Raw genomic sequence first — 26,136 nt, 5'->3', positions numbered from 1 at the left:
GCCTGGGTCACTCTTTGCAGGAACCTGTACGTGTGGGAAAACACCCATACCCAAGGACTCTGGAAGTGCCGTGTCCTACTCTTTCCCACTGGATGGTCAGGATTTCACTCATGCCCTGTGCATAGAATAAATGCTGGTGCGAGCATGTCACGCAGCAAACACCCACTGGTCAAAGGAGGCCACGCTGGAGGACATTTCAGATGAGAGAGAGACTCCTTCCTCTCTGGGACAACCCATTTTCCCGTTCTCCTGCTAACTAGGTAATAGTCATGGTTAGTACTGTACTTTCTGAGCCTTGTTCAGAAGCCCTTTACTTGTAAGAATCCATGTCACCCTCCGACAGCGCCATATATTATCATCATGTTCATTTACGGATACGGGGACGGAGGCACGGAGGGGTTCTGGGTGTGTGGTTGCAGACACCAGGAGCAAGGAAGGACAGACGTGGAGAAGGAAGTCTGGGTCCATGTTCACAGAGGCTACCACACTCTGGGGTGCCAGCCCGGGGTGGGGGAAGGACTAGAAGGGCTGAATGTGAGTCATGTCCTCCCAGAGGAGCAGCTGTCCTCCGTCCTTAGGGAGCCCAGCACCGGCAGATGGCTGGCATGCAGCTGTGGGCATAGTGACCACCAGGGTAGGCCCAGCCCGGAGACTGACTGAGCGGCCCCAGCCCTGTGCTGTCACCGGGGCTGGCACTGGCCGGTGGCGGCTGGCCTCTCAGAGGTCTGGGATCCCCGGCCTCCTCCAGCCGGGCTGCAGTGCGGACTCCTCCTCCCCCCTCCTCCCACGCAGCCCCTCCTTGAATCACGAAGCCAGACCCCAGTCCTGGTGTTGCTCAATGGCCAGGAGCCCAGTTTCCTGTGCTCAGCGCCTGACGTGTGGGTCCCTCTCTTTTCTGCAGTTCAAGGGAAAGACAAGATCTTGCACAAGGCACATCAGCCCTTGGCCAGGGTGGGAGGCATGGAGCCTCTCTGGCTGCTCTTCCTGCTCTTTGTCACAGGTAGGTCCCCTCCCCCCATTCCTTCTTTCCCTCCCCTTCCTTGAACATATGACTAGGTGGAGGCCGGGAGCTGGCACTGGGCTGAATACGAAGGAGTTGGAAGTCCTTGCCTCGCCCAAGTGACCTGTTCCACACAGCGTCCCCACCTGCTGGGGGTCTACGTGCCCCCCCCCCCGGGATCCAAACCCACATGCCCACCTTGGTGGGATGGAGGCTGAAGGAGCTTCTGGCCCCCAGTCATATGGGAAGGAGAAAATGCTGACGGTGGCATCTGAGGCATGGGCTGGCAGTCGGGGGAAGTTTGGGGGGCACTGGTAGGAGCCCCTAAAATTATGAACCAAGACCAGCTTCCAGGGAGTGGCAGGGAGAGAGGGAAGGAAGGAGGAAAGGCCTGGAACTGTGACCTGCATCTCGGAGAGGACCCTCTCACCTTTGGAAGGTCCCCTTGGCCTCAGCTCTTGATGGGAGGTATGGAATAAGGGTTTTGGCCACCGAGTTGGGGGCACTGATACCCCCAATTTTGCACATGATGGCCTCTTCCATTGGGGAATGGTACTTCTCACTCCCCAAGGCAGCAGGAAACCTGGGTTGAGGAGAGGTGATGGGGTCTGTTCCTGCAGCTCCTGGTGGAGGAGGAGAGGGAAGGGAGGTGCGTGGTGGCCCGCGGTGGCTCAGCTGGAGGCAGAGGGATGGATGAAAGGGATGCATTGGGGGTACGCTGTGCATTGGTGTCTCTGGTTCCAAAAAAGGCAGGTCGTCAGCTTCTTGGTCTGACCTTTCCAGTTTCTGTCACAATAATGGCTGGAGGCGGGGGTGGGCAGGAAAGAGGCCCAGGCAGGAGGCTACCAGTGACTCCCTGGTAGCCCCTGCCTGGCAAGAAGCGGGGTCTCCATGTCTGTCTCCTCTACCCCAAAGAGGATGCCCAAAATAGCAGCCTCATGCCTCTCCCAAAATAGTTTTGAAACAAGTCCTTCCTGAAAGGGGAACAAAGCCACAGAAATAGGGAAGCTGGAGGCTCAAGATCAGGAGAGAGAAGTCTGTGGAGCAGTACCAGTGGGCGCCACAGAGCAGGCAAGTGAGGCCAGGCAGGGAGGGACATGCCCACTGGGAACCAGCCCCAGGCCTGAGGGGCCAGCGGCCCTGCTGTCTTGAAATGAAGACAGGACAGGAGGGGTCCTAGTCCCCTAAGACAGGAAGAAGATGTGCAGAAGAGAACTGGAGGGGTTTTAAAACTATGTGTTTCTGAAAGAGGCCCAGAGAGGGCCAGTTTCTTCTCTGAGGATGCCCAGCAAGTCAAAAAGTGAGAAAACCAGCCTCAGGACCTAGGTTTCCCGGTTCCCAAATTCCCACAAAAACATGCCTGGGCTGTGCCAGGTACCTGTTTCTTCCTCCCCATTTGTACAAGCTCCTTACGGACAGAATTTTTGTCCATTTGGTTCACTGCACATAGCAGGTGTTCAATAAATATTTGGTATATAAATGGAGGAGTCAACGAATGTCTCCTCTGCAGAGTCGGGCGGGGTCCCCAACACCACAGTGCTCCAGGGCGTGGTGGGCCAGTCCCTGCAGGTCTCCTGCCCCTACGACTCCACCAAGCACTGGGGGCGGCGCAAGGCCTGGTGCCGCCAGCTGGACCAGGAGGGCCTGTGCCAGCGCGTTGTCAGCACGCACAACCTGTGGCTGCTGGCCTTCCTCAAGAAGTGGAATGGGAGCACGGCCATCACGGACGATGCCCTGGGCGGCACCCTCACCATCACCCTGAGGAATCTTCAAGACCACGACGCTGGCCTCTACCAGTGCCAGAGCCTCCGTGGCCGTGAGGCCGACACGCTCCGGAAGGTACTGGTAGAGGTGCTGGCAGGTGAGTGAGTGGCTGTTGGGGCCAGGCCTCATGTTTTGGGCATCTGTGTTTAGGACCATAGGGTCCCTGGGAAAACTCACAGTGTGAGTCCCATGGACAGTTTTGCAGGTTGCTCACTATGCAAGGGAGCCAAGTCCAGCGGGGACTCCTCTTGTGCCCTGGTGCAGGGCTGTGTTACCTGTAGGCGGGGCATCTCTCTCTAATTTGCATTCATTGTCGGAGTTAGCCTTGGCCCTACTTTCTCAAATTGCTTCACCCAGTCGACATCTAATTAGTCTGTGAACACCTACAGGTGGACCTTAAGGGGCAGCAGATTAATCTATTCACTTGCCCACTCAGCCAAGGAACTTATCAACGTAGATGAAGTTTTCTGGTGCAGAAAAACAGCCCTCAAAGGAATGCTTGCTGGGGAGTGTGCTTCACTTCTCTGGTCCTCCATTTCCCCATCCTGAAGGGGAAATGATGGGACTGGCAGTGTAGCTCAGTGGTCAAAAGCTTGCTTAGCATATGAGAGGCCCTGGTTTTTTCCCCAGTACTGCTAAAAAAAAGGGGGGATAGTTTATATAGAGATGATGGCATTAGTCCTGGTGACCCTAGGGGGTGACACCGGAGGCAGACCTCCTGACACTGAACTGACTTGAGATTAGCATTTCAGGCCTGAGGGGGAGAGACACCCTTGAGCTGTGCACAGGGACCACCCTTCTGCCTGTCTCTAGCAGACAGCTGTGTCCCAAAGAAGGGCAAAGGTCCCTTCCTGACTCTCCTCTTTCCCAGTGACCCCATGGCCCTTTATCATCAATGAGGGTCAAACGTATCTCCTTAAGGAGGGGCGACTGCCAGCCCTGGACACCAATCCCTCCTCTCTTTCATGGAGTCGGGACACAGAGACGTGCATTTCCAGCCCTGTCAGGGTCTAAGGCTCAGTCTATTCCCAAGAGGATGGCAGGAAATGATATAGTAATAGTAACCCGTTGCTTGTGCAGACAGCCCGACAGTTTAAACCCATCCACGATTCCATCTGGATGGAGGGAGGGAGGGATGTGTGATGGAGAGAGGGATGGCAGCCCCTGAGTGCCTGTGTGACACTAGATACTCCGCAGAGTGGCTCCTGCTGACTCCTGCAGGGAGGAGGTATTCCTAACAGCCCCGCTGTCAAGGTGAGAAATTGAAATTCAGAGAGGTTCTTGACTTGATCCATGCAGAACAGGAACTCCCAGGGCCTCACTGACCCCACCTGGGTTCTCCCCACCAAGGCAGCTGGCCCGAAGGAGGGCAGAGCTGCAAAGTGACAGCTCTGTCTCCCGCAGACCCCCAGGATCACCAGGACACGGAAGACCTCTGGGTCCCCGAGGAGTCTGGGAGCTTCGAGGCAGTGCCTGTGGAGCACAGTATCTCCAGGTACAGTGAGCAGACCCTGGCAGACTCCCGCGCTGCAGAGCCCACGCCGGGTGGGGACGGAGGTCCTAGGACCGCGGATTCCAGGACAATTAGAGCAGGAAAGGTCCTGTTTCCCAGGTCCTGTTTACACCCTGCCCGTCAGCTGGCATGTCTGGCGTGACGGTGCCAATGACAGGAGACTGAAATCCTTCTGTCACACTTTGGCTCTCTGATGCCTGACTGGGCAGCCCCCCACCCCTCCCCTGGCAGCCCGGGACCCCATGGGTCAGCAATAGCGAGAGTCGCAGCACCAGCCTCAGACTCCTGGGTCCCCGTCCCTTTGGTAGAACCAGAATCTCTTTGAAGGGTCCATGGCTGAGTGTCGGTGTTTAAATGCTCATGTAACCACTGAGTGCACGCGTGTGTGCACACACTCACACACCTTAGGAGACCACGGGCACAGCAGACAGCTGCTGGGCCAGGGAGGGAGGGTGGTGTGCAGGCCCCGCCAGCCCCACCGGGATGTGCTGGGCAGAGTGCTTTCCCCAACCCTCTGGGGAGACTCCAGCTTGCAGGCCACCTCGAGGTTCCCAAGTGTCCTCCTTCTCTTTCTCAAGGGAGACCCCATTTCCACCTACTTCCGCCCTCCTCCTCCTGGCCTTCATCTTTCTCAGCAAGCTGCTGACTGCTGGTGCTCTCTGGGTGGCAGCCTGGCGGTGCCAGAAGCTGAGGAGCTTTCCAGCCAGCGGGCAGGGCTGTGGCTACGACCCAGGGCACCGGCTCCAGACGCTGACAGGTGGGCTGGGGAGCCTGGCGATGGCTGGGGGGGGGGGGCGGCAGGGCGGGAGGGCTGAGCACGGATCATTGCAGGCCCCACGGACACATGAGAGGAGAGGATCCCAGATGGGAGAAGCTGGGGAGAGGCCATCCAGGAGCCACCCAGCCTGCGCGCTCGAGACTCCTGGTTCTGCCCCAGCAAGACATCACTCAGCCTGCACCCTGCTTGCTCTGGGGCCTGGAAGGAGGCCGTGTGTGTGTGTGTGTGTGTGTGTGTGTGTGTGTGTGTGTGTGTGATGTGTTTTGGGAGGCAGGTCACTTCTCAACACCTGGGCTTTGGACATTAAACACTCTCAGAAGTCAATCCACGACTGTCCTGCTTTACTGGATTTGGGCCTTCCAGAAGCTCTTCTCTTTTGCTTCCTGGCTAGGGTTAGGGTTAGGGTTAGATGAAGGAAAGCTAAAGGATCTCACTGCTCAGGGCCTGGGGTCCAGAGGTACCATGTCCCTCTATTCTCAAAGGCTCCCATCCGGCCAACCTTTTCCTTTTTCTCTTCCCTTCCCTAGATTCAGGCACCAAGTCAGGCCCCCTTCTCCTGTCATCCTCTCCCTCCTTCTCCCTCTCTCTCCCTCTCTCTCTCTTCTCCCTCCCTCCCCTTCTCTCTCTCCTCTCCTTCCCCCTCTCCCTCCCTCTCCCTCTCTCTCCTCTCCCTCCTGCTTCTTTCTCTGCTTCTCCCTCCCTCTCCTCTCCCCTTCCCTTCCCCCTGCTTCCTGGGACTATTGCCAGCTGTTAGGTGCAGGACAAGCTGAACCAATGTTAGCTGCAGGATGACCCAGGCACTCAAACCCCCTCTGTTTGGTCCTTTATCACCTGTTTGTGTCAAGTCCGAACACTCAGCCCCACTCAAGGCTGAGCACTCAACCCCCACCTGTCTGGTGCAATGGAAACCCACATCTAGTCCCTGCCCGTCTGCCTGAAGGCAGAAGATGACACCACTGTGTGATCCAATCACTGCTCGCCAACAAGGCAGCCTGCAGACCAGAGACCCCATTAGATTTGGGCTATAAAAAGCTCCCTCCTGCCGGTCCCTCTCTCTTGCTCTTGCTCTCTTTCTTCTCTTGCTTTTGCTCTCCCTCTCACTCTCGCCTCTCCTCTCTCTTTGCTCGCCCCCCTCTTTCTTCTCTCTTTCCCTCTCTCTCTTTTTCTCCTCTGTTGCACGGCTGCAATAAAGACCTCTCAGTTGCTCAAGTGTTGTGATCACTTTCCTTTCACCAGCCTCATCCCAGCCCCAGGCGCCCCTCCACGGCCCCTCCAAGGGCTCCTGCCCCCAAGGCCCTGCACCTGGCAGGCCGCTGACTCATCCTTTCACCCCCTGAAGTTTGCATCCACCAGGCTACTTCCCTCCAGACAAGTGAAGAGGGCTGGGCCACAGTGCAGCCTATCAGAGCTGGAGATGTGGTCCAAGCCCCTCATCATATTAAAAAGAAACTAAGGCTCCAAGAGGGACGGGGCCTCCCTGGGTTCCCCAGTATTGCCTCAGGATCCAAAGTTCACTTGGCACTCAAGGGACCCTTCCCTCTGCTCAGTCCCACTCATTCATCCTTGAATTTATTCAGAATATCTTGGCGTCTGGTGGTCTCTGCCAGGAACCATCCTGAGCTCTGGAGGGACAGCAGTGAACAGCAACTGGGGTTCCACCCACACGGAGAGTGGTCTGGAGGGAGAAGAGGGAGAAAATCAGTAGTACCACACAGCAGGAAACCTGACGTGTGCCCGAGGGCAAAAAGTGCCAGGGAAAAAATTAGACCAAAGCCAGGTGGAGAGTCCTGGCTGCAGAGGGCTGGGGAGGGGCTGCTTTAAACAGGCAGTCAGGAGGTGCCATTGAGGTGTCCCCTGAAGGAGGGGAGGAAATGAACCAGGATGGCATGAGGGAGGGTGTTCGGGGCAGGGGCGCAGCCTCACAAGTCCCTCTTCATCTTACGCAGGAGTGAGGGGGAGACGGGGTGAGGGTGGGCTGCAGCAGGAGGAGGAACCAAGTGGGCCACAGCCCTGGGCTCTCTGCTCCGGCCCCAGGTGGCTAGACTTGGGGTCACTGAGAAGATGCTCAGCACAGAGCTCATGTTCTAGCCTCACGTTACTCCCCTGGTCCCAGCTGCGTCCCCACCCTGCCTCCCACCCCACTCCGGCTGCTCCCCTGGCCCCCACCCTGGAGCTCCGTACTCTGGGCCAAACTGTTTCTCCGGCTTCCCTGGCTCGGTGGACATCAAACTCTCTCATTACATCCTGGGCCAGCAGCTTTGTCCCCACAGATTGTGGACAAAGTCTAAGTGCCAGGACTGAGCTGAGCCCTCGGTACCTACTCCCATATGGGCACCAACAGGAGGAGGCGTTGGGGACACCTGGCGTCAGGCACAGTGGCCCCCATTCACCTCCAGCTCAGAATGGAGCTTCCTCCGCTTGAGAACTCGGCCTTTCCTCCTCCCTGCTCTACCCCGTCAGAGTCCTCCACCTCTGGATTGGGATCACCACTGGGGTCTCCAGCCGTGGGCTCAGGAGCACCCTGGACTGAGGGCACGCAGATCACTGAGCCTCAGTTTGACCTCTGCCCCTGGCCAGACATGCTGAGTGCCTCAGTCCCTCTGAGCCTGTGTCCTCACCCACAAATGTAACTAACCACAAACACTCCCCCTCCCATGCCTGGCCTTCTTCACAGGGTTGTGAGGTTAAAAGTAATAACATTTGTGAGAGTCCCTGGCCAGCTGTCTGGTACACAGTATGTCCTCAATAAGCTCACTTCCTCCCGGTCATGTCCAGCAACATGAAACCTCCCTGGAGGCCAGCCTCCTGCCTGGCCACCTCTGTCCCAGCAGTGGACAATATTCATTTGAGGAATTCAGTTGAATGTTGAACATAATTCTGCTCATCACAAAACACTCCCGGGTGGCTTATTAATGTGAAAATAACTTTCTTGCAAGGAAATTAAAGTGTTGCCAGAACAGATAAATACCTGGTTTGCTCAGGACTTTCTGCCCTGGGAAAACCTTCAGTCCCCGGCGTGCAGGGCTAGTGGGTCACCCTACCACCCGCCTCACTAGGCTCAGCTTACCCTAGTTGGCCGTCTCAGGCTCCCAGGGCCAGCTTCCCTTTCTCGACTCCCTTGTACCTGAAGGAAAGAAGGACAGAGAGGGGAGAGGAGGGAGGGAGGGTGGCTTTTCCAGTCCTATCCTGGGCCTCACCCTGCAAGGTGCCCCACCCAGGTGTCCCCACAGACAGCTCTAATCTCTTTTTAGTTTATTTTTTTAGTTGTAGATGGACACAATACCTTTATTTTATTTACTCGGTTCTGAGGATCGAACCCAATGCCTCACCCATGCTAGCCAAGTGCTCCACCCCTGAGCTACAGCCCCAGCCTAGCTCTAATCTCAGGGTGGCTGCTGTCCACCCTGGTGTCCGTGGTCACTTTATTACTCACTTTCTGTCCTTGTTCCTCAGAGTCCAGACACTGGGCTGCATGAATGAAGGCCTGGTGTCTCCAGTGCGGGAACTGGGTTTACATCCCAGGAAAGGAACCCCAAATTATGAGGTTTGCAGTTTATGTAGAGCATCTGGGACGTTGGTCTATCTCGAGAGAGAGCAGAAGGGAAGGAGGGAGTGAGAGAAAGAGAGAGAGAGAGAGAAAGAGGGAGAACCTTATTCCCCAGCATGAATAAATTTTCTCCAGGGAGGAAGGGGAAGGCTATGAATCTCCCAGGAGGTAACAGTTTCTAGCTTCCAAGGCAAGACTGAGCACATTCACCCCCCACCCGCAGTGTTCCTCTCTCAATAGGCCTCTTTGCAAAAAAGGTGAAGAACTGAGACTTGTCTCCCAACAGAGAGGACAGAACACTCATGAAACAAACTAGTATACCATCAGTAAAGAAAGCCTGGAGGAAAGAGAGAAAGGGGGTGGGGAGGGAATGATGTTGCAAATTAAAAATATTAAAGAATAAAAATCCAAAAGATAGTAAAAGAAGAGGTAGAGAAAAATATGAGGAAATCTCCTAAAAGGCAGAGCAACATGGACACAAAGACGGAAATGAGCAAAGGTACGAAAAAGAGATGGATATGAAAGATTCCACATTCAACTAATTAATAAGTTGTAGACAAAATGGAGGGAGAAAAGGAATGCAGAGAAGTAACTGTCAAGGAAGTAATCTGGTTTCCAAAGCTGAGGAGCATGGATCCCTATGGAAAGGGTCTGGAGTGTGCAGGGGAGACAGGAGCCAGCCCCAGGCCAGATGCGCCATGGAGGCGGCGTAACCAGCTGTGAAGTGGCACTCAGGAGGGGCAGTGTCCTGAAGCTCTGGGGGTGTGATGGGGGCATTTGTGAATAACTTAAAACCAGCTGGTCTTGGCCATTAGTAGGCCACGCTCCTTCCTCCTTTATAGCTTTCCATCCACAGATTTGGAAGACCCTGAAGGTCACCCTCCCTTCTTCTCTAAGATCCTGCCCCTACCTCCCGCTGTGGCTGGCCCCCGCCCTGGGCTTCTGTCTTTCCTCTGGTCTTCTCACCAGCCCTGCTGGCCCCTGCTTGCAGGGTCAGTTTCTGAGCACTAAGCCAACCAGCATTTGGAAGAGCTCCCTATCCCCAACCCTGGAGATGCCCACCCGTCCCTACCTCCCACTCTGTGGTCACGGAGAGCCCCACGTGACCATCGGAGACAGATGTTTCCTTCCCTCAGGAGAATGCTGTGCCAGTGACCAGGCGAACCCCAGAACTGACATCTGCCAGCCCAGTCATGGGCCCCAGGCTTCTCCTGCTGCTGCTCCTGGGACGAGCAGGTAAGACTCAGATGGAGCCTTCCGTGCCCAGGAATAGCTGGGGTTCCTGTAGATGCCATATCCCCACGCTAGAGGCTGGGTTGGGAGGTGGCCCCAGCCCCCGGCCCACATTCACTCCCACCTCCTTTCCTTCCCTAGGTCAGGGCTCCGAGGGCAGCCTCCCAGAGGTGCTGCAGGTGCCCGTGGGGGGCTCCATTCTGGTGCAGTGTCACTACCGGCTCCAGGATGTCAGAGCCCGGAAGGTGTGGTGCCGGTTCTCGCCTGAGGGGTGCCAGCCCCTGGTGTCCTCAGGGGTGGATCGCTCAGCCCCAGGAGACAGGCACATGTTTCTCACCGACCTGGGAGGGGGTCTGCTGCAGGTGGAAATGGTCACCCTGCAGGAGGAGGATGCAGGGCAGTACGGCTGCATGGTGGAGGGAGCCTTGGGCCCCCAGATGTTGCACAGGGTCTCTCTGGAGGTGCTCCCCTCGGGTGAGTCATCTTGGGCCTTCCATCACCCTCTGACCTGCCCTCCCAGCCCCCACCTGTGGCCAGGGCTCTTGGGCCTTGAGGGATGGGGGTGCCTGCGGGGAGGCTGTGGGAGAGATATCTTCATAACAGCCCTGTAGGGAGCGGAAACTGAACTGGGTGGGAGTCTGAGATAAATCACCTCCCACATCATGGATTCCCCTGCCACTAAGAGTCTCCTCCTCACACACCATGGTTTTTGCTTCCTTTTCCAGCATACTCAATGCTATCTTTTTTTTTCCTCCTTAGAAATGTTTTAAACAAAATTGAGTTTGAGCCGAGTGTGGTGGTGCAGGCCTGAAATCCCTGAGGCTCGGGAGGCTGAGGCAGGAGGATGGCGAGTTCAAAGCCAGCCTCAGCAAAAAAGTGAGGGGCTAAGCAACAGTGAGAGTCTGTCTCTAAATAAAATACAAAATAGGGCTGGGGATGGGGCTCAGTGGCCAAGTGTCCCTGAGTTCAATTCCTGGTACCTGCCCGACACCCCAAAATTGAATTCGAGCATATAAATAAATTAAAATTTTTATACCTTTAAGATTTTTCATCCTGTAGTAACGAGTTTGATGACCTAAAATGAAATGAATTCATATCTTAACCTGACAAGTCTTCATGGAGCATCAAGTGGGTATGTGACCTCCAGGCAGGGTACAACTCAACTATTTCAACTCATTCAGTTTTAAAAATGGAAAAAGTGTCATTAATATGTAGGCCCAAATTCTCAACCCTAATTTCAGTATATAAAACACTTTGCTTTTACATTTCATTCATGCAGTCCATATCTTTCAAGTATTTAAGTACTAAAATAAACATTTTTTTTTACCAGAAAAATAAGATGCTATATAATAAAGTATACTGAAGGAAAATATCAGCCACCTAAAGTGGGGACTACTGCTACTTTTCTCTGATGGATACTGACTTTTTTTTCACTTTTTTCCCTTCCTTTTCTCAAATCATTTGTGTCTAATCCCCAAAGAATAAAATTAAGAAATGTATTCCATAAATAAGAGGGTAGACTGAATGGTGAGTGGAATCTGCTCATCTTGAGTTGTTAACCTGTACCACAAAAATAGTGGTTAATCCTAGTTATTCTTTGTCACTCTGTGGTCAAGGAATTCTTTTAAATTCCTAAAAGGCAAATTGTGATAAGCCTCACTGGGAAGAGGGGGCAGGAGGCAGGTCCCCAGAGCCCTCTGCAATGTGTTGCTGCTGCAGAGGATGCAGGTTCAGGCAGGTGTGTGGAAATGGTATGGGGAAGCCAGAGGCTGTGGCCTGAAGCTCAGGCAAGCATCTAGCTTCAGAGAGCATTGACCAAGGCAGCCTCATGGCACCAGGAGGGCAAGACATGGGCAGCAAGATTGGCACCACAGCACTTTCATGGTGAATCTCAAGAATAAGGTGAGGCCCCATCCTAGATGGCCTGAAAAGACTGGCCAGGTACCCAAACTGATGTTCTGGCCCAGGTCAACTAAACCTGAGTCCTGTAGCCAGAATTCAAGCATTTTGTAGGGATGACAGTCACAAAACTGAGTCTCGGGTACTGGTGAGGCTCTCAGAGAGTGTCCCTGTGTTGCCTCACATTAATGCTGACCAGAGGGCGGAGCTTGGGATGGGGCTCGACCAGCACTCAGGTGGGACCACAGGGTCACAGGTATACAGAGAGGCAGCATTTGAGGCCAGTGAGTTGGGAGCAAGGTCACCACTGAGGGTGAAGCTGGAGAGACCTTTCCTGGGTGGGGGCAGAAGACAGGCAGAGATTACTCAGTGGTTTTTCTGCATAGTCTGGGCAGCCTGGGAAGACTAGGGGGGTGCAGCGCGGAGCAGGCAAAAGAGAAGAAATGCAGGGGGACAGGGAGGGAGCTGCTGGCAGAGGAAATGCAGGGGGCCAGGGAGGGAGCTGGTGGCAGAGGAAAGAGGGTACATTTGCAACTAGGTAAAGATACAGAGTCAGCGCCATTCCCCGACCCACAGAGTGAGAGGCCCTGAGGAACGTCCCAGCTGCTCCTTTGTGTCCCTTTCTCAGGGCTTCTTCTTCCTTGGCTCCATTTTCCTAGTCCCTCAGACCCCATCAAGCCACGAAGCCTGCCCACAGTGGGTGTTCTCATTAAATGTTTCCTTCTGAGTTAGCTCCTGGCCTGAGAGAGGAGGAGGAGGAGACCCATAAGCATGGCAGTCTGGCTGAGGACCCCTCCTTGGACCCTGCAGGCAGTGCCAGCCCCTGGGAGCCCAGCCAGCAGAAGAGGTACTAGCAAGACTGGATTAGGGTGGCTGGGAGAAGGTGACTGGTGAAGATGTGACTTATTTTGACTCTAGACTAAATTGAAGGGGGATTCCTTCCATCCCCAGGAGCTTCTGATTGACAGACAAACTGACCAATCTCTTTACCCCAGTTCAGCATTGGGTCCTTCATCCTAGAGGATCTTTAGCCAGGACACCTTGATAATGTGTTCGTCTACCTGAGTCTACTCTCCCCACCTGTTCCATGTCCTCTCAACCCTGGATCCCCAAGAATGTGGCTCTCCTCTCAATGTTCCAGAGTTCCTGGTTAGCAACTCTCTGTAGGGTTAGGGCTAAGCCTACCTATTCCTTTCTGTCCCTCAGCATCCCCTTGATCTGGTTTGCTGTGTCCCTTCTTGGCCTTCTGGTGGCAGCTGTGGTGCTGTTTGCTGTCATGACCAAAAAGAGAGGTCAGTAGCTGTCTACCCACCTAGCCCAGCCTCAACCAGTTTTGCAGATGAGGCCAGGAGTCTAGGTCTGTTCCCCTACAGAAAGACTTGTCTGGGCTTTAGTTAAGCACCCACACCCTAGAATTCCCATAGCTGAGGGGTGAAGAGGAGGGAGGGAGAGTCAATGGGGGCAGGCCTGGGGAAATACCGGAATTGGAAAGAATGGGGATGGGGATTAGAAGAAAGGGGATGGAATAAGTAGGGGAAGGGTTCTAGGAGTAGACTGAATATGGAAGCAATAAATGGGTGGGGAGAGATGGGGAGACTGGGGGAGGGGTCTGGGAGATGAAGGGTAGAGGTTTAGCAGTGGGAAGGGGTAGGCAAATATGCACTAGGAAAAAAGTTTCAAAGGCTTCTGAAGGGAGTGAGGGAGTAGAGTCAGCCCTGGAAGTAGACTGTGTGCTGTTGTCTGTCCTGCCAGGGAACAGGCCTGATGTCTGTGACCAGTTCCCGAGCCAGAGAGTTGCAGGCACGGTAAGAGGTTTCTGCATGTCCACCACCAAATTCCCCCCGAGTCTCTATTCATCACAATTGCTGAGAGGTCCCAGGATGATAAAGTGGAGAAAGGAGAGGGACCCAGTCCTCTTCCTAAATGCTGTAAACTTGGCCCCAGTGATCACCTGGGTAACTCACCTCCCTAGATCTGGGGAGTAACTTGGTCTTGAAAATATTCATCAACTTTCAAAGTCCTCCTGTCCACTGATAGACATACTTAGGATTGGAGAGAGGTGGAGGGATGGATATCCAGGATGCTCCCAGGCTTCCCACTGAAGGTAACTGGGGCATGGGGGGCACTCCCTCTGCCTGACCTGCCTGCTTTTGTTGCAGGGCCCCTCCTCAGTAGTCCACCACATCCACGATTCTGGACCCGCTGCTGGATTGCCTTTGGATGCACCATGTGCTCAGATTGACTCATCACTTTCCTTTGACAATGCCGCCTATGCCAGCTTCCCTCTTGATTGCCCAACCGGGAAACCTCCATCCCCATCCTCACCTCCTCTGCCTCCTAAGGTTCTATGTCCTCCAAATCTGTGACATATGCCACAGTTTTTTTCCCAGAAGGGGACAAAAGCGGAGGGGCCTCCTGGGAGTCGGTTCAGGATCTGCCTAACAGTCAGACTCTACCCAGCTGAACTGCTCACCATACTGTACACGCGGAGGGGCTGACCCTGGGGGCTCTGCGCACCCATCCCCCCAGCTCAGACCCTATATTCTCAGAACCTATGAACAACTAGGGATTATCCAATATCCTCACTTTATGGATAGGGAATGTGCTACTCAGATATGACTGAGGGCTCTTGGGGAAGACCCCTGCCCCACGATGCTTCCTCTGCCATTACACACTGGGCTAAATAAACCATAATTGATGATATGTGAACTCTTAATGGTTGATTTGGGAAGGAAAGGGACCAAGTTTGACAATCACTTGGGCTGCAAACCAAAGTTATTTTGGTCCAGTGTTTGTGCTGCGTGATCTCCTGGCTGTCCTGCAGCGGTTTCTTCCCTGGTCAGAACCTTGCAGTGCAGTTTGGGTCAAGGGTCACCCAAAAGACTCCTCTGAAACTATTTCCTGCCTCTTCCCTAAGGCCTGGAAGTAGATTCATTTGCTTGAGTCAAGGAAGCTCTTTTGCTTCCTGCTTTGCACCTTTTGTACAAGTGACATGTTGATAGCATATGATGGGACAGTGGGGCAGTTAGTGATAAGTTAAAAGAGACCCAGGACAGATGGGATATGGGAGATGGGCCTGAAAAGAAACAGGAGTTAAGGAGAGAAATAAAAATAGACACCATGTCTGTTTCCTGGAAGGACAAAGGAGTTTCAAGCATTAGGCTATAAAAGACCTTTGTAGACATCAGTCTGACCAGAACTGGTTCTCTTGGTTAGGTGACCATATGGTAGCTCTGTTTCCTTTGGTCTGAACTATAGAGGCTGGGGAAAGCCCAGTGGAGAAAAGGCACAGCAGGGCAGGGAGGGCTGTGGCCATGTTCAAGTGTGAATAAAAGTTAGACCAGGCTAGAAACAGAAAGGCCTTTAAGGTCTCTGCCAGAACTTCATCTGAAACTGTTCCTTTGAAAACATCTGCCCAAATTGGGATGTACAGCTTAAATGCAGGAGATAAGTACTCAGGAACTGGCCATATTACAATCGCAGAGAGTTTAGCCTAAAGAGATTTTCCCTGGTCAGGTGTGGTGGCACATGCTTGTAATCCCAGCTACTCAGGAGACTGAGAAGGGGGATCATAAGTTCAAGGATGGTCTGGTCAACTGGTGAGATCCTGTCTTAAGAAAAGGAAGGAGGGCTGGGGATGTGGCTCAAGCGGTAGCGCGCTCGCCTCGAATGCGTGAGGCCCAGGTTCGATCCTCAGCACCACATACAAACAAAGATGTTGTGTCCGCCGAAAGCTTAAAAAAATAAATAAATAAAAATTCTCTCTCTCTCTCTCTCTCTCTCTCTCTCTCTAAAAAAAAAAAAAAAGAAAAGGAAGGAAGGAAGGGAGGGAGGGAGGGAGGGAGGTTCTAGATGTAGATGTAGCTAAGTGATAGAACACTTGTCTAGCAAGTGTGAGGTTCTGGGTTCAGCCTCTAGTACTATAAATAAGAACAATAACAACAACAAAAGTGGTTTTCCCCAGCTGGAGGAACCCTAAGGTTTGGCTTAGGCACATCAAGAGAAGGGTCAGGGGCTCTGCCCCAGGTTCTAGGTTTTTAAGTCTAGGGATATTGTTTTCAATGAGCTTGGGCAGGATGTTCTGAGTTTCCTGTGATAAAAATTTCAGGTGGTGACAGAACCTATTTAACTTCTGTTCCTTGTGGACTCAACTGTCAGGTTACTCACCAATCAACTAAGCCCTAATTTTCTCTGGATAAGATGATTAAAAACTGGAGGAGAAAGGAGGCAGACAAAGGAGAGAATAAAGATTAAAAACAACCAGAGGGAAAAATGTGCTCTGAATGTATTTAGAACTTTTTACAATCTGGCATAAGTAAAATGTCTATTCAACAGTGCAAGGAAAATACTAAGGAAGATTATATGATCAATTGAATGGAGTGGAAGCAGGAATATGAAGAGTAAGTACTCCTCTACTTACCATGGGATTATGTCTTGATAAACCTATTTTAAGTTGAAAATATCATAGTTCAAAATGCATTTAATACAAGTAACCTACCAAGAGTCATTTGCCTAGCCTACCTTATGTGTTCCCAAAACACATTAGCCCATAGTGTACAAAGGCATCTAATGCAAAGACCGTTTTATGCCGAAGTATTAAATATCTCATGTACACACACACACGTGAGCATTTTGTAGACTTGATGGGATGTGAGAACTCAAAACTCAATAACCTAAGAGCAGTGGCAACACAGTACACTATGGATATCGGTGTTTTCCTCTCGTGATCCTGCAGCTGAGTGGGAGCTGTGACTCATTGCTGCCACCCAGAATTTTGAGAGAGGATCTACTGCATATCACTAGGCTGGGAAAAGATCCAAATTCTATGTATGGTTCCTACTGAATAGGTAGCACTTTTTACACCATTGCAAGGTTGAAAGATCACAAGTTAAACCATTGTAAGTTAGGAACTGTCTAAATTCTGTCAGTGCTCATGATAAGAAGTCTATGAATAGCAACCAGAGCCATAGTTATAAAAGTAACTTCTAAGATGCAAATACTGACTTTCTAAATTTTATCATAAGAAACCACATGCAAAACAAATGCAGGCTGCCTGGTGAGACAATTTCTTTATATTAGAATCTTTGGAATTCAGCTAAAAACACCTTTAGCAGTGATTAGGCATCTTACTCAAATAGCTAATTTTAAAAGAAAAAAGGATATAATACATACATAAGACATAAATAGTCCCTACATAATACATAAATAAGAGAACTTATTCTTTGAAATGAAATAAAAGACAAAGTTATTACTCAAGAAGGGTCAAATAAGAAATTAAAAGTGGGAAATAACACAGATTCAAAGACAATGAAAAAACAAGTATTTTTTGTCTTTTTTGGGGTACCATGGATTGTACTCAAGGGCAGCAACCACTGAGCCACATCCCCAGCTCTATTTTGTATTTTATTTAGATACAGGGTCTCACTGAGCTGCTTAGTGCCTTGATTTTGCTGAGGCTGACTTTGAACTTGTGATCCTCCTGCCTTGGACTCCTGAGCTGCTTGGGATTATAGGCACCCAGCAACGATAAGAATATTTTTGTGCTGGGCTTAGGAGTATTGATGGAGTGGGAATGATGACAAAGGAGCCTGAAAGAATTTTTATTTTATTTATTTAATTTTATTTATTTATATGTGGGGCTAAGGATCAAACCCAGTGCCCTCACACTGTAGCTCTGCCATTGAGCTACAGCCCAACCCCTGCAAGGAATTTTTTGATTGAAATGTTCTCTTAACAGATTGTACTAGTAGTTGCATTGGTACTAGTGATACATTTGTCAAAACCCATTATTAAAATGGGTGTATTTTCTTATATGTAAAGTATATTTCATAAAATTGATAAAAAAAACCCATTTTTTTGTATGTGTGTGTGGTTCTGGAGATCGAACCCAGGGCCTTGTGCGTGTGAGGCAAGCACTCTACCAGCTTAGCTATTTTCCTAGCACAATATCAGATAAAGTGGACTTCAAACCACAGTTAGTGAAAAAAAATAATAGGTATTTTCAGAAACAAAACAAAACAAAACAAAAAAGAATACTTTCAAGACCAGTGGGGAACAGTTAAAATAATCTTAGAGGAAAAGGCCCTTTAAAGTATAACACAAAAATTCAGAAGCATAAAACACTCTCAGATACATTAAGATTGCTACTTTAAGACACATTAAAAATACTTGGAAATCAATCTAACAAAAGAGGCAAAAGACCTCTACAATGAAAACTACAGAACACTAAAGAAAGAAACTGAAGAACTTTCCTTAGAAGATGGAAAGATCTCCCATGCTCCTGGATAGGTAGAATTAATATTGTCAAAATGGTCACACTACCAAGATTTATTGCAGTTCCTATTAAAATCCCAATGACATTCTTCATAGAATTAGAAAAAGCTATCATGAAATTCATTTGGAAAAATAAGAGACCCAGAATAGCCAAAGTAATCCTTAGCAAGAAAAGTGAAGCAGGTGGCATCACAATACCATTTGACCGAACTATCCCACTCTTAGGTCTATAACCAAAGGACTTAAAATCAGCTTACTATAGTGATGCAGCCACATCAACGTTTATAGCAGCACAATTCACAATAGCCAAACTGTGGAACCAACCTACATGCCCTTCAATAGATGAATGGATAAAAAAAAACCTGTGGTATATATGTACAATATATATTACTCAGCAATAAAAGAGAATAATGACTGGGAATAAGACAATCCTTCAATAATAACCCCAAATGTGAATGGCCTAAACTCCTCAATTAAAAGACATAGACTGGCAGACTGAATTTATTATTAAAAAAAAAAAGACCCAACAATATGCTGCCTTAAAGAGACTCATCTCACAGGAAAAGACAACCACAGACTGAAGGTGAATGGATGGGAAAAAAATGTATCACTTACATGGACCATGTAAACAAGCAGGGGTTTCCATCCTCATGTCAGGTAAAGTGGACTTCAAACCACAGTTAGTGAAAAGGGATAAAGAAGGACATTTCATACTGCTTAAGAGAATCATACATCAATAGAACATAACAATCGTAACTATCTATGCCCCAAACAATGGGGCATCTATGTTCATCAACACACACTTCTCAACTTCGAGAATCAAATAGATCACAACACCATAATAATGGATGGCTTTAACATACTTCTCTCACCACTGAATAGATCTTCCAAACAAAACCTAAACAAAAATATTATAGAGGGGATTCCAGAAGATGGCGGCGATGGGAGAGCAGCACCCCAGTGCGCCGCGTCACTGTGTGGGAGAAAGACGAGGTAAAACGGCTGAAGGCTACCTTGGTGGGAATTTCCAGTGAAATTGAGGTGCTCTAGAATCTAGAGGACAGATTTCCAGCGCGTGGGATTCGGCTGCAGGGGCTTGGTCGCGGGCGATTTCTCCAAACGGAGGGTAGCAGTACCTGGTCGGCGGACCGCCCCGCGGATGGAGTCTGGGGCGCGCGCTAGTTAGTTATCGGCGAGGTACCAGAACGGGATTACAGCGAAGCGGATTCTGGAGGCTCCTGCCAGCGGTGCACTGGCTGCGCTGAGTGCTGAGTTCCGGCCTTGAGACAGAGGAGAGAACCGGTCCAGTTCGATTCCCGACACCGGTCGGAACTCAGAGGAGGGCAGCAGCTGCCATCTTGGAGAGCTGATGCAATCATCCCTGTTTTCTACTGATCTCAGCTCATTCAACTACGGAACAGGTGATTCCAGGCTGGTATTTGCCTGCGTCTCGCAGACAGATCGCTCAGGCTAGCGACTGGAGAACCTGAGGTGAATACTCTTCGGGGCTCACCCCTGGCAAGGCGGGCGCCGGACTTTGAGCGGCCAGATTCTAGCTCCCCGGGTTGCTTTGGCCCAGGGCAGGGGATCCTTCGGGGACTCCGGGCTGAGGCCAGTTACAAGTGGATTGTGCGCTGAGGGGTGGCGTGGCTCGGACTCCCGGAACAGTTTTGGCCCGGGGCTAGGGAGCCCGCGGGGACTGCGTCTTTGACCCTGCCCCTGGCGGAGCATACACTGAGCTGGGAGAGGTTGGAGCGGCCAAGCTCAGGCTCCTGGGGCTGCTGGGGCCTGAGGCTGGGGTACCTCTGTGGAGCCTACTCCTAGCAGAGTGTGGCAGGGTTCGGAGAGGCTGGGTTCTGGCTCCCGTAGCTGCTTGAGCCCAGGGCCGGGGAACCTGCGGAGACCGCGAGCTGAGGCCAGCTACAAGTGAAACTTGCGACGAGGGGCAGCGGGACTCTGACTCCCGGAACAGTTTTGGCCCGGGGCTGGGGAGCCCGCGGGAACTGCGTCTTTGACTCTGCTCCCAGCGGAGCGTGCACCGAGCAGGGAGAGTCTGGTGCGGCCAGGCTTGGGCACCGAGCAGGGAGAGTCTGGTGCGGCCAGGCTTGGGCTCCTGGGGCTGCTTTGGCCTGGGGTTGGAGAACCCGCGGCGGTTGTTCTGTGGAGCCTGCTCCTAGCAGAACGTGGCGGGGACCGGAGAGGCCGGCTCCTGACTCCGAAGCTGCTCTGGCTCAGGGTTGGGGACCCTACAGGGACTGCTTCTTGGTCTGGGTCCTGCTGGATGCTGCGGGGGCCTGGGGGGCAGAGTGGAGCTGCCACCTGCGCCCAGAGCAGGCTAAGGGACCCGCCGGTGTGGTATCACGACACCCCAACTGCAGCTGGGGCCGAGGAGAGTAGCCGCCCACACCTGGAACGGGACCAGCGACCCGACGGCAGGGTAGCCAAGTCACCCCACTTGGAGTGAAGGCCGTGAAGAGTCGCCATCTGATCCTGCAAGGTAGGCAGACCTGCGTCCCACTGGCAGGACAGGCTTGGCAGCCTGCCAGTGTGGTGGACAAGTAGCATCAAGGCAGTCACGTCACACTGGTTGGAGTGGGGGTTGAAGAGAGCCGCCGCCAGTGTCTGGAAAAGGCCCAGCGACCCATTGGAGAGGCAGTTAGGTACCCCCACTGGGAGTGGGGGCTGAGCAGAACTGCCGCCCAAGCCCGCAAGGTAGGCAGATCTGAGACCCACCGGCGGAACAGGCTTAGAGGCCGACCAGCGTGGTAGACACGTCACACCAATTGGAGTAGGGGTGGAGCAGAGCTGCCGCCCACATCCGGATCAGGACCAACGATCCGAGGACGTGGTAGGAACGTCACCACAATTGGAGTGGGGGCAGAGTAGAGCAGCCACCCGTGCCCGCAGGGTGGGCAGACATACGACCAACCAGCGTGGTAGATAGATCACTCTAATTAGAGGAGGAGCACAGCCACTACCCGCCCTACAAGAGAGATATCCCAACTATACAAGAGCAATATAAATAAATAGGGGGAAAATTTCAAAAACACAACAGTTACACCAAGCAGAAAGAAACGCAAGCAATATGAAAAGACAAGGAAAGAAAGGTCCACAAGCAATGCAGGTCAACTCAACTCTAGAAGAGGTAATAGCTGCAACAGATGGAATGTCAGATAAAGAGTTCAGGATATACATGCTTCAGATGATCTGGAGTCTCAAAGAAGACATGAGACAGCAAAATCAGACAATGAAAGATCACATTGACAAGGAACTACAGAAACAAATCCAGGAAGTAAAAGATCAATTTCACAGGGAGTTAGAAGTAATAAAAAACAAACAAATAGAAATCCTAGAAATGCAGGAAGCAATAAACCAACTTAAAATCTCAATTGACAATACTACCAGCAGAATAGATCACTTAGAAGATAGAACATCAGACAATGAAGACAAAGTATTTCAACTTGAAAAGAACATAGACAGTTCAGCAAGACTGCTAAGAAACCATGAACAGAACATTCAAGATTTATGGAATAACATTAAAATACCAAACTTGAGAGTCATTGGGATACAGGAAGGCACAGAGCTCCAAACCAAAGGAATGAACAATCTATTCAATGAAATAATATGAGAAAACTTCCCAGACTTGAAGAATGAAACAGAATCCCATATCCTAGAAGCCTACAGGACGCCGAAAGTGCAAAATCATAAGAGATCCACACCTAGACACATTATAATGAAGATGCCCAACATACAGAATAAGGAGAGAATTTTAAAAGCTACGAGAGAAAGGAAGCAGATTACATTTAGGGGCAAACCAATCAGGATAACAGCTGATCTCTCAACACAGACTCTGAAAGCTAGAAGATCCTGGAATAACATTTTTCAAACACTGAAAGAAAATGGGTTCCAACCAAGAATCGTGTATCCGGCGAAATTGAGCTTCAGGATGGAAGATGAAATTAAAACCTTTCACGATAAACAAAAGTTAAAAGAATTCGCAGCTAGAAAACCATCTCTTCAAAAAATCCTTGGCAAAACATTACAGGAAGAGGAAACTGAAAATAACATTGAAAACCATCAGTGGGAGGTAGGACAGTAAAGGGGGGAAAGTAATCAAAGAGGAAAACTAATCAGGTTTAGTAACATTAATAAACAAATATGACTGGAGGAACAAACCAAATCTCAATAATAACCCTAAATGTTAATGGCTTAAACTCACCAATTAAGAGACACAGGCTAGTCGAATGGATCACAAAACAAGATCCAACAATATGTTGCCTACAGGAGACGCATTTGATAGGAAAAGATATACATAGACTGAAGGTGAAAGGCTGGGAAAAATCATTCCACTCATATGGACTGCGGAAACAAGCAGGAGTGTCCATACTCATATCAAACAAAATAGATTTCAAGCCAAAGTTAATCAAAAAGGATAAAGAGGGACACTGCATACTGCTCAAGGGAACCATACACCAACAAGACATAACAATCATAAATATATATGCCCCAAACAATGGTGCAGCTACGTTCATCAAGCAAACTCTTCTCAAGTACAAGAGTCTAATAGACCACCATACAATAATCATGGGAGACTTCAACACACCTCTCTCACCACTGGACAGATCTTCCAAACAAAAGTTAAATAAGGAAACTATAGAACTCAACAACACAATTAACAACCTAGACTTAATCGACATATATAGAATATACCACCCAACATCAAGTAGTTACAATTTTTTCTCAGCAGCACATGGATCCTTCACAAAAATAGATCATATATTATGTCACAGGGCAACTCTTAGACAATATAAAGGAGTAGAAATAATACCATGCATCTTATCTGATCATAATGGAACGAAACTGAAAATCAACGATAAAAGAAGGAAGGAAAAATCATGCATCACTTGGAGAATGAACAATAGGTTACTGAATGATCAATGGGTTATAGAAGACATTAAGAAGGAAATTAAAAACTTCTTAGAGTTAAATGAAAACACAGACACAACATATCGGAATCTCTGGGACACATTGAAAGCAGTTTTAAGAGGAAAATTCATTGCTTGGAGCGCATCCCTTAAAAAAAGAAAAAACCAACAAATAAACGATCTCATATATCATCTCAAAATCCTAGAAAAAGAAGAGCAAAACAACAGCAAAAGAAGTAGAAGGCAAGAAATAATTAAAATCAGAGCTGAAATTAATGAAATTGAAACAAAAGAAACAATTGAAAAAATTGATAAAACCAAAAGTTGGTTCTTTGAAAAAATAAATAAAATCGACAGACCCTTAGCCACGCTAACGAAGAGAAGAAGAGAGAGAACCCAAATTACTAGCATACGGGATGAAAAAGGCAATATCACAACAGACACTTCAGAAATACAGAAGATAATCAGAAATTACTTTGAATCCTTATACTCCAATAAAATAGAAGATAGTGAAGGCATCGATAAATTTCTTAAGTCATATGATCTGCCCAGATTGAGTCAGGAAGATATAGACAGCCTAAACAGACCAATAACAATAGAGGAAATAGAAGAAACCATCAAAAGACTACCAACTAAGAAAAGCCCAGGACCGGACGGGTATACAGCAGAGTTTTACAAAACCTTTAAAGAGGAACTGACCCCAATACTTTTCAAGCTATTTCAGGAAATAGAAAAAGAGGGAGAACTTCCAAAGACATTCTACGAGGCCAACATCACCCTGATACCTAAACCAGACAGAGACACATCAAAGAAAGAAAACTACAGACCAATATCTCTAATGAACCTAGATGCAAAAATCCTCAATAAAATTCTGGCGAATCAGATTCAAAATCATATCAAAAAAATTATACACCATGATCAAGTAGGATTCATCCCTGGGATGCAAGGCTGGTTCAATATACGGAAATCAATAAATGTTATTCACCACATCAATAGACTTAAAAATAAGAACCATATGATCATCTCGATAGATGCAGAAAAAGCATTCGACAAAGTACAGCATCCCTTTATGTTCAAAACTCTAGAAAAATTAGGGATAACAGGATCATACCTCAACATTGTAAAAGCAATCTATGATAAGCCACAGGCCAGCATCATTCTGAATAGAGAAAAATTGAAGGCATTCCCTCTAAGATCTGGTACAAGACAGGGATGCCCTCTCTCACCACTTCTGTTCAACATAGTCCTCGAAACACTGGCCAGAGCAATTAGACAGACAAAAGAAATTAAAGGCATAAAAATAGGAAAAGAAGAACTTAAATTATCACTATTTGCAGACGATATGATTCTATACCTAACAGACCCAAAAGGCTCTACAAAGAAACTATTAGAGTTAATAAATGAATTCAGCAAAGTGGCAGGATATAAAATCAACACGCATAAATCAAATGCATTCCTGTATATCAGCGACAAATCCTCTGAAACGGAAATGAGGACAACTACTCCATTCACAATATCCCCCCAAAAAATAAAATACTTGGGAATCAACCTAACAAAAGAGGTGAAAGACCTATACAATGAAAACTACAGAACCCTAAAGAGAGATATAGAAGAAGACCTCAGAAGATGGAAAAATATACCCTGTTCATGGATAGGCAGAACTAACATCATCAAAATGGCGATATTACCAAAAGTTCTCTATAAGTTCAATGCTATCCCAATCAAAATCCCAACAGCATTTCTTGTAGAAATAGATAAAACAATCAGGAAATTCATATGGAATAATAAAAGACCCAGAATAGCAAAAACAATGCTAAGCAGGAAGTGTGAATCAGGCGGTATAGCAATACCAGACTTCAAACTATATTACAGAGCAATAGTGACAAAAACAGCATGGTACTGGTACCAAAACAGGCGAGTGGACCAATGGTACAGAATAGAAGACACAGTAACCAATCCACAAAACTACAACTATCTTATATTTGATAAAGGGGCTAAAAGCATGCAATGGAGGAAGGATAGCATCTTCAACAAATGGTGCTGGGAAAACTGGAAATCCATTTGCATCAAAATGAAGCTGAATCCCTTTCTCTCGCCATGCACAAAAGTTAACTCAAAATGGATCAAGGAGCTCGATATTAAATCACAGACACGGCGTCTGATAGAAGAAAAAGTCGGCTATGATCTACATACTGTGGGGTCGGGCTCCAAATTCCTCAATAGGACACCCATAGCGCAAGAGTTAACAACTAGAATCAACAAATGGGACTTACTCAAACTAAAAAGTTTTCTCTCAACAAAAGAAACAATAAGAGAGATAAACAGGGAGCCTACATCCTGGGAACAAATCTTTACTCCACACACTTCAGATAGAGCCCTAATATCCAGAGTATACAAAGAACTCAAAAAATTAGATAATAAGATAACAAATAACCCAATCAACAAATGGGCCAAGGACCTGAACAGACACTTCTCAGAGGAGGACATACACTCAATTAACAAGTACAAGAAAAAATGCTCAACATCGCTAGCAGTCAGAGAAATGCAAATCAAAACCACCCTAAGATACCATCTCACTCCAGTAAGATTGGCAGCCATTAAGAAGTCCAACGACAACAAGTGCTGGCGAGGATGCGGGGAAATGGGTACACTTGTTCATTGTTGGTGGGACTGCAAAATGGTACAGCCAATTTGGAAAGCAGTATGGAGATTTCTTGGAAAGCTGGGAATGGAACCACCATTTGACCCAGCTATTCCCCTTCTCGGTCTATTCCCTAAAGACCTAACAAGAGCATGCTACAGGGACACTGCTACATCGATGTTCATAGCAGCACAATTCACGATAGCAAGATTGTGGAACCAACCTAGAAGCCCTTCAATAGATGAATGGATTAAAAAAATGTGGCATTTATACACAATGGAGTCTTACTCTGCAATAAGAAATGACAAAATCATAGAATTTGGAGGGAAATGGATGGCATTAGAGCAGATTATGCTAAGCGAAGCTAGCCAATCCTTAAAAAACAAATGCCAAATGTCTTCTTTGATATAAGGGGAGTAACCAAGGACAGGGTAGAGACGAAGAGCTTGAGAAGAAGATTAACATTAAACAGAGATGATAGGCGGGAGGGAAAGGGAGAGAGAAGGGAAACCGCATGGAATTGGAAGGTGAGCCTCAGGGTTATACACAATTACATATAAGAG

General features: G+C 49.0%; 1 protein-coding gene across 3 annotated transcripts; it reads left to right on the top strand.

Moving 5' to 3' along the window:
* The first annotated feature begins 686 nt into the window (after nucleotides 1-686).
* On the top strand, nucleotides 687-14,190 carry TREM2 (triggering receptor expressed on myeloid cells 2). Of its 3 annotated transcripts, XM_081293842.1 has the most exons (8): nucleotides 687-1,000; nucleotides 2,511-2,861; nucleotides 4,169-4,259; nucleotides 4,856-5,034; nucleotides 9,739-9,838; nucleotides 12,941-13,026; nucleotides 13,487-13,539; nucleotides 13,894-14,190. In XM_081293842.1, exons 1-8 carry the CDS (start codon nucleotides 961-963, stop codon nucleotides 14,098-14,100), a joined length of 1,107 nt encoding a protein of 368 aa, XP_081149968.1. In that variant the 5' UTR covers nucleotides 687-960; the 3' UTR covers nucleotides 14,101-14,190. The 3 variants fall into 3 exon arrangements, with proteins under 3 accessions (XP_081149968.1, XP_081149969.1, XP_081149970.1); XM_081293843.1 differs by lacking the exons at nucleotides 12,941-13,026; nucleotides 13,487-13,539; nucleotides 13,894-14,190 and adding an exon at nucleotides 9,977-10,246 and having other exon boundaries at nucleotides 696-1,000; XM_081293844.1 differs by lacking the exons at nucleotides 9,739-9,838; nucleotides 12,941-13,026; nucleotides 13,487-13,539; nucleotides 13,894-14,190 and adding an exon at nucleotides 5,109-6,032 and having other exon boundaries at nucleotides 714-1,000.
* Nucleotides 14,191-26,136: the final 11,946 nt, after the last annotated feature.

The sequence above is a fragment of the Spermophilus citellus genome (genome assembly GCF_964194105.1).
Source record: "Spermophilus citellus genome assembly, chromosome: 5".
In the NCBI taxonomy this organism is placed as follows: domain Eukaryota; kingdom Metazoa; phylum Chordata; class Mammalia; order Rodentia; family Sciuridae; genus Spermophilus; species Spermophilus citellus.
This window is presented reverse-complemented; position numbering and strand designations above follow the sequence as displayed.

Coding starts and splice junctions, on each gene's coding strand:
- TREM2 (XM_081293842.1), top strand. CDS start 961: ATGGAGCCTCTCTGGCTGCTCTTCCTGCTCTTTGTCACAG. Junction 4,260..4,855: donor GTGGAGCACAGTATCTCCAG/GTACAGTGAGCA, acceptor CTCTTTCTCAAG/GGAGACCCCATTTCCACCTA. Junction 5,035..9,738: donor CCGGCTCCAGACGCTGACAG/GTGGGCTGGGGA, acceptor TCCTTCCCTCAG/GAGAATGCTGTGCCAGTGAC.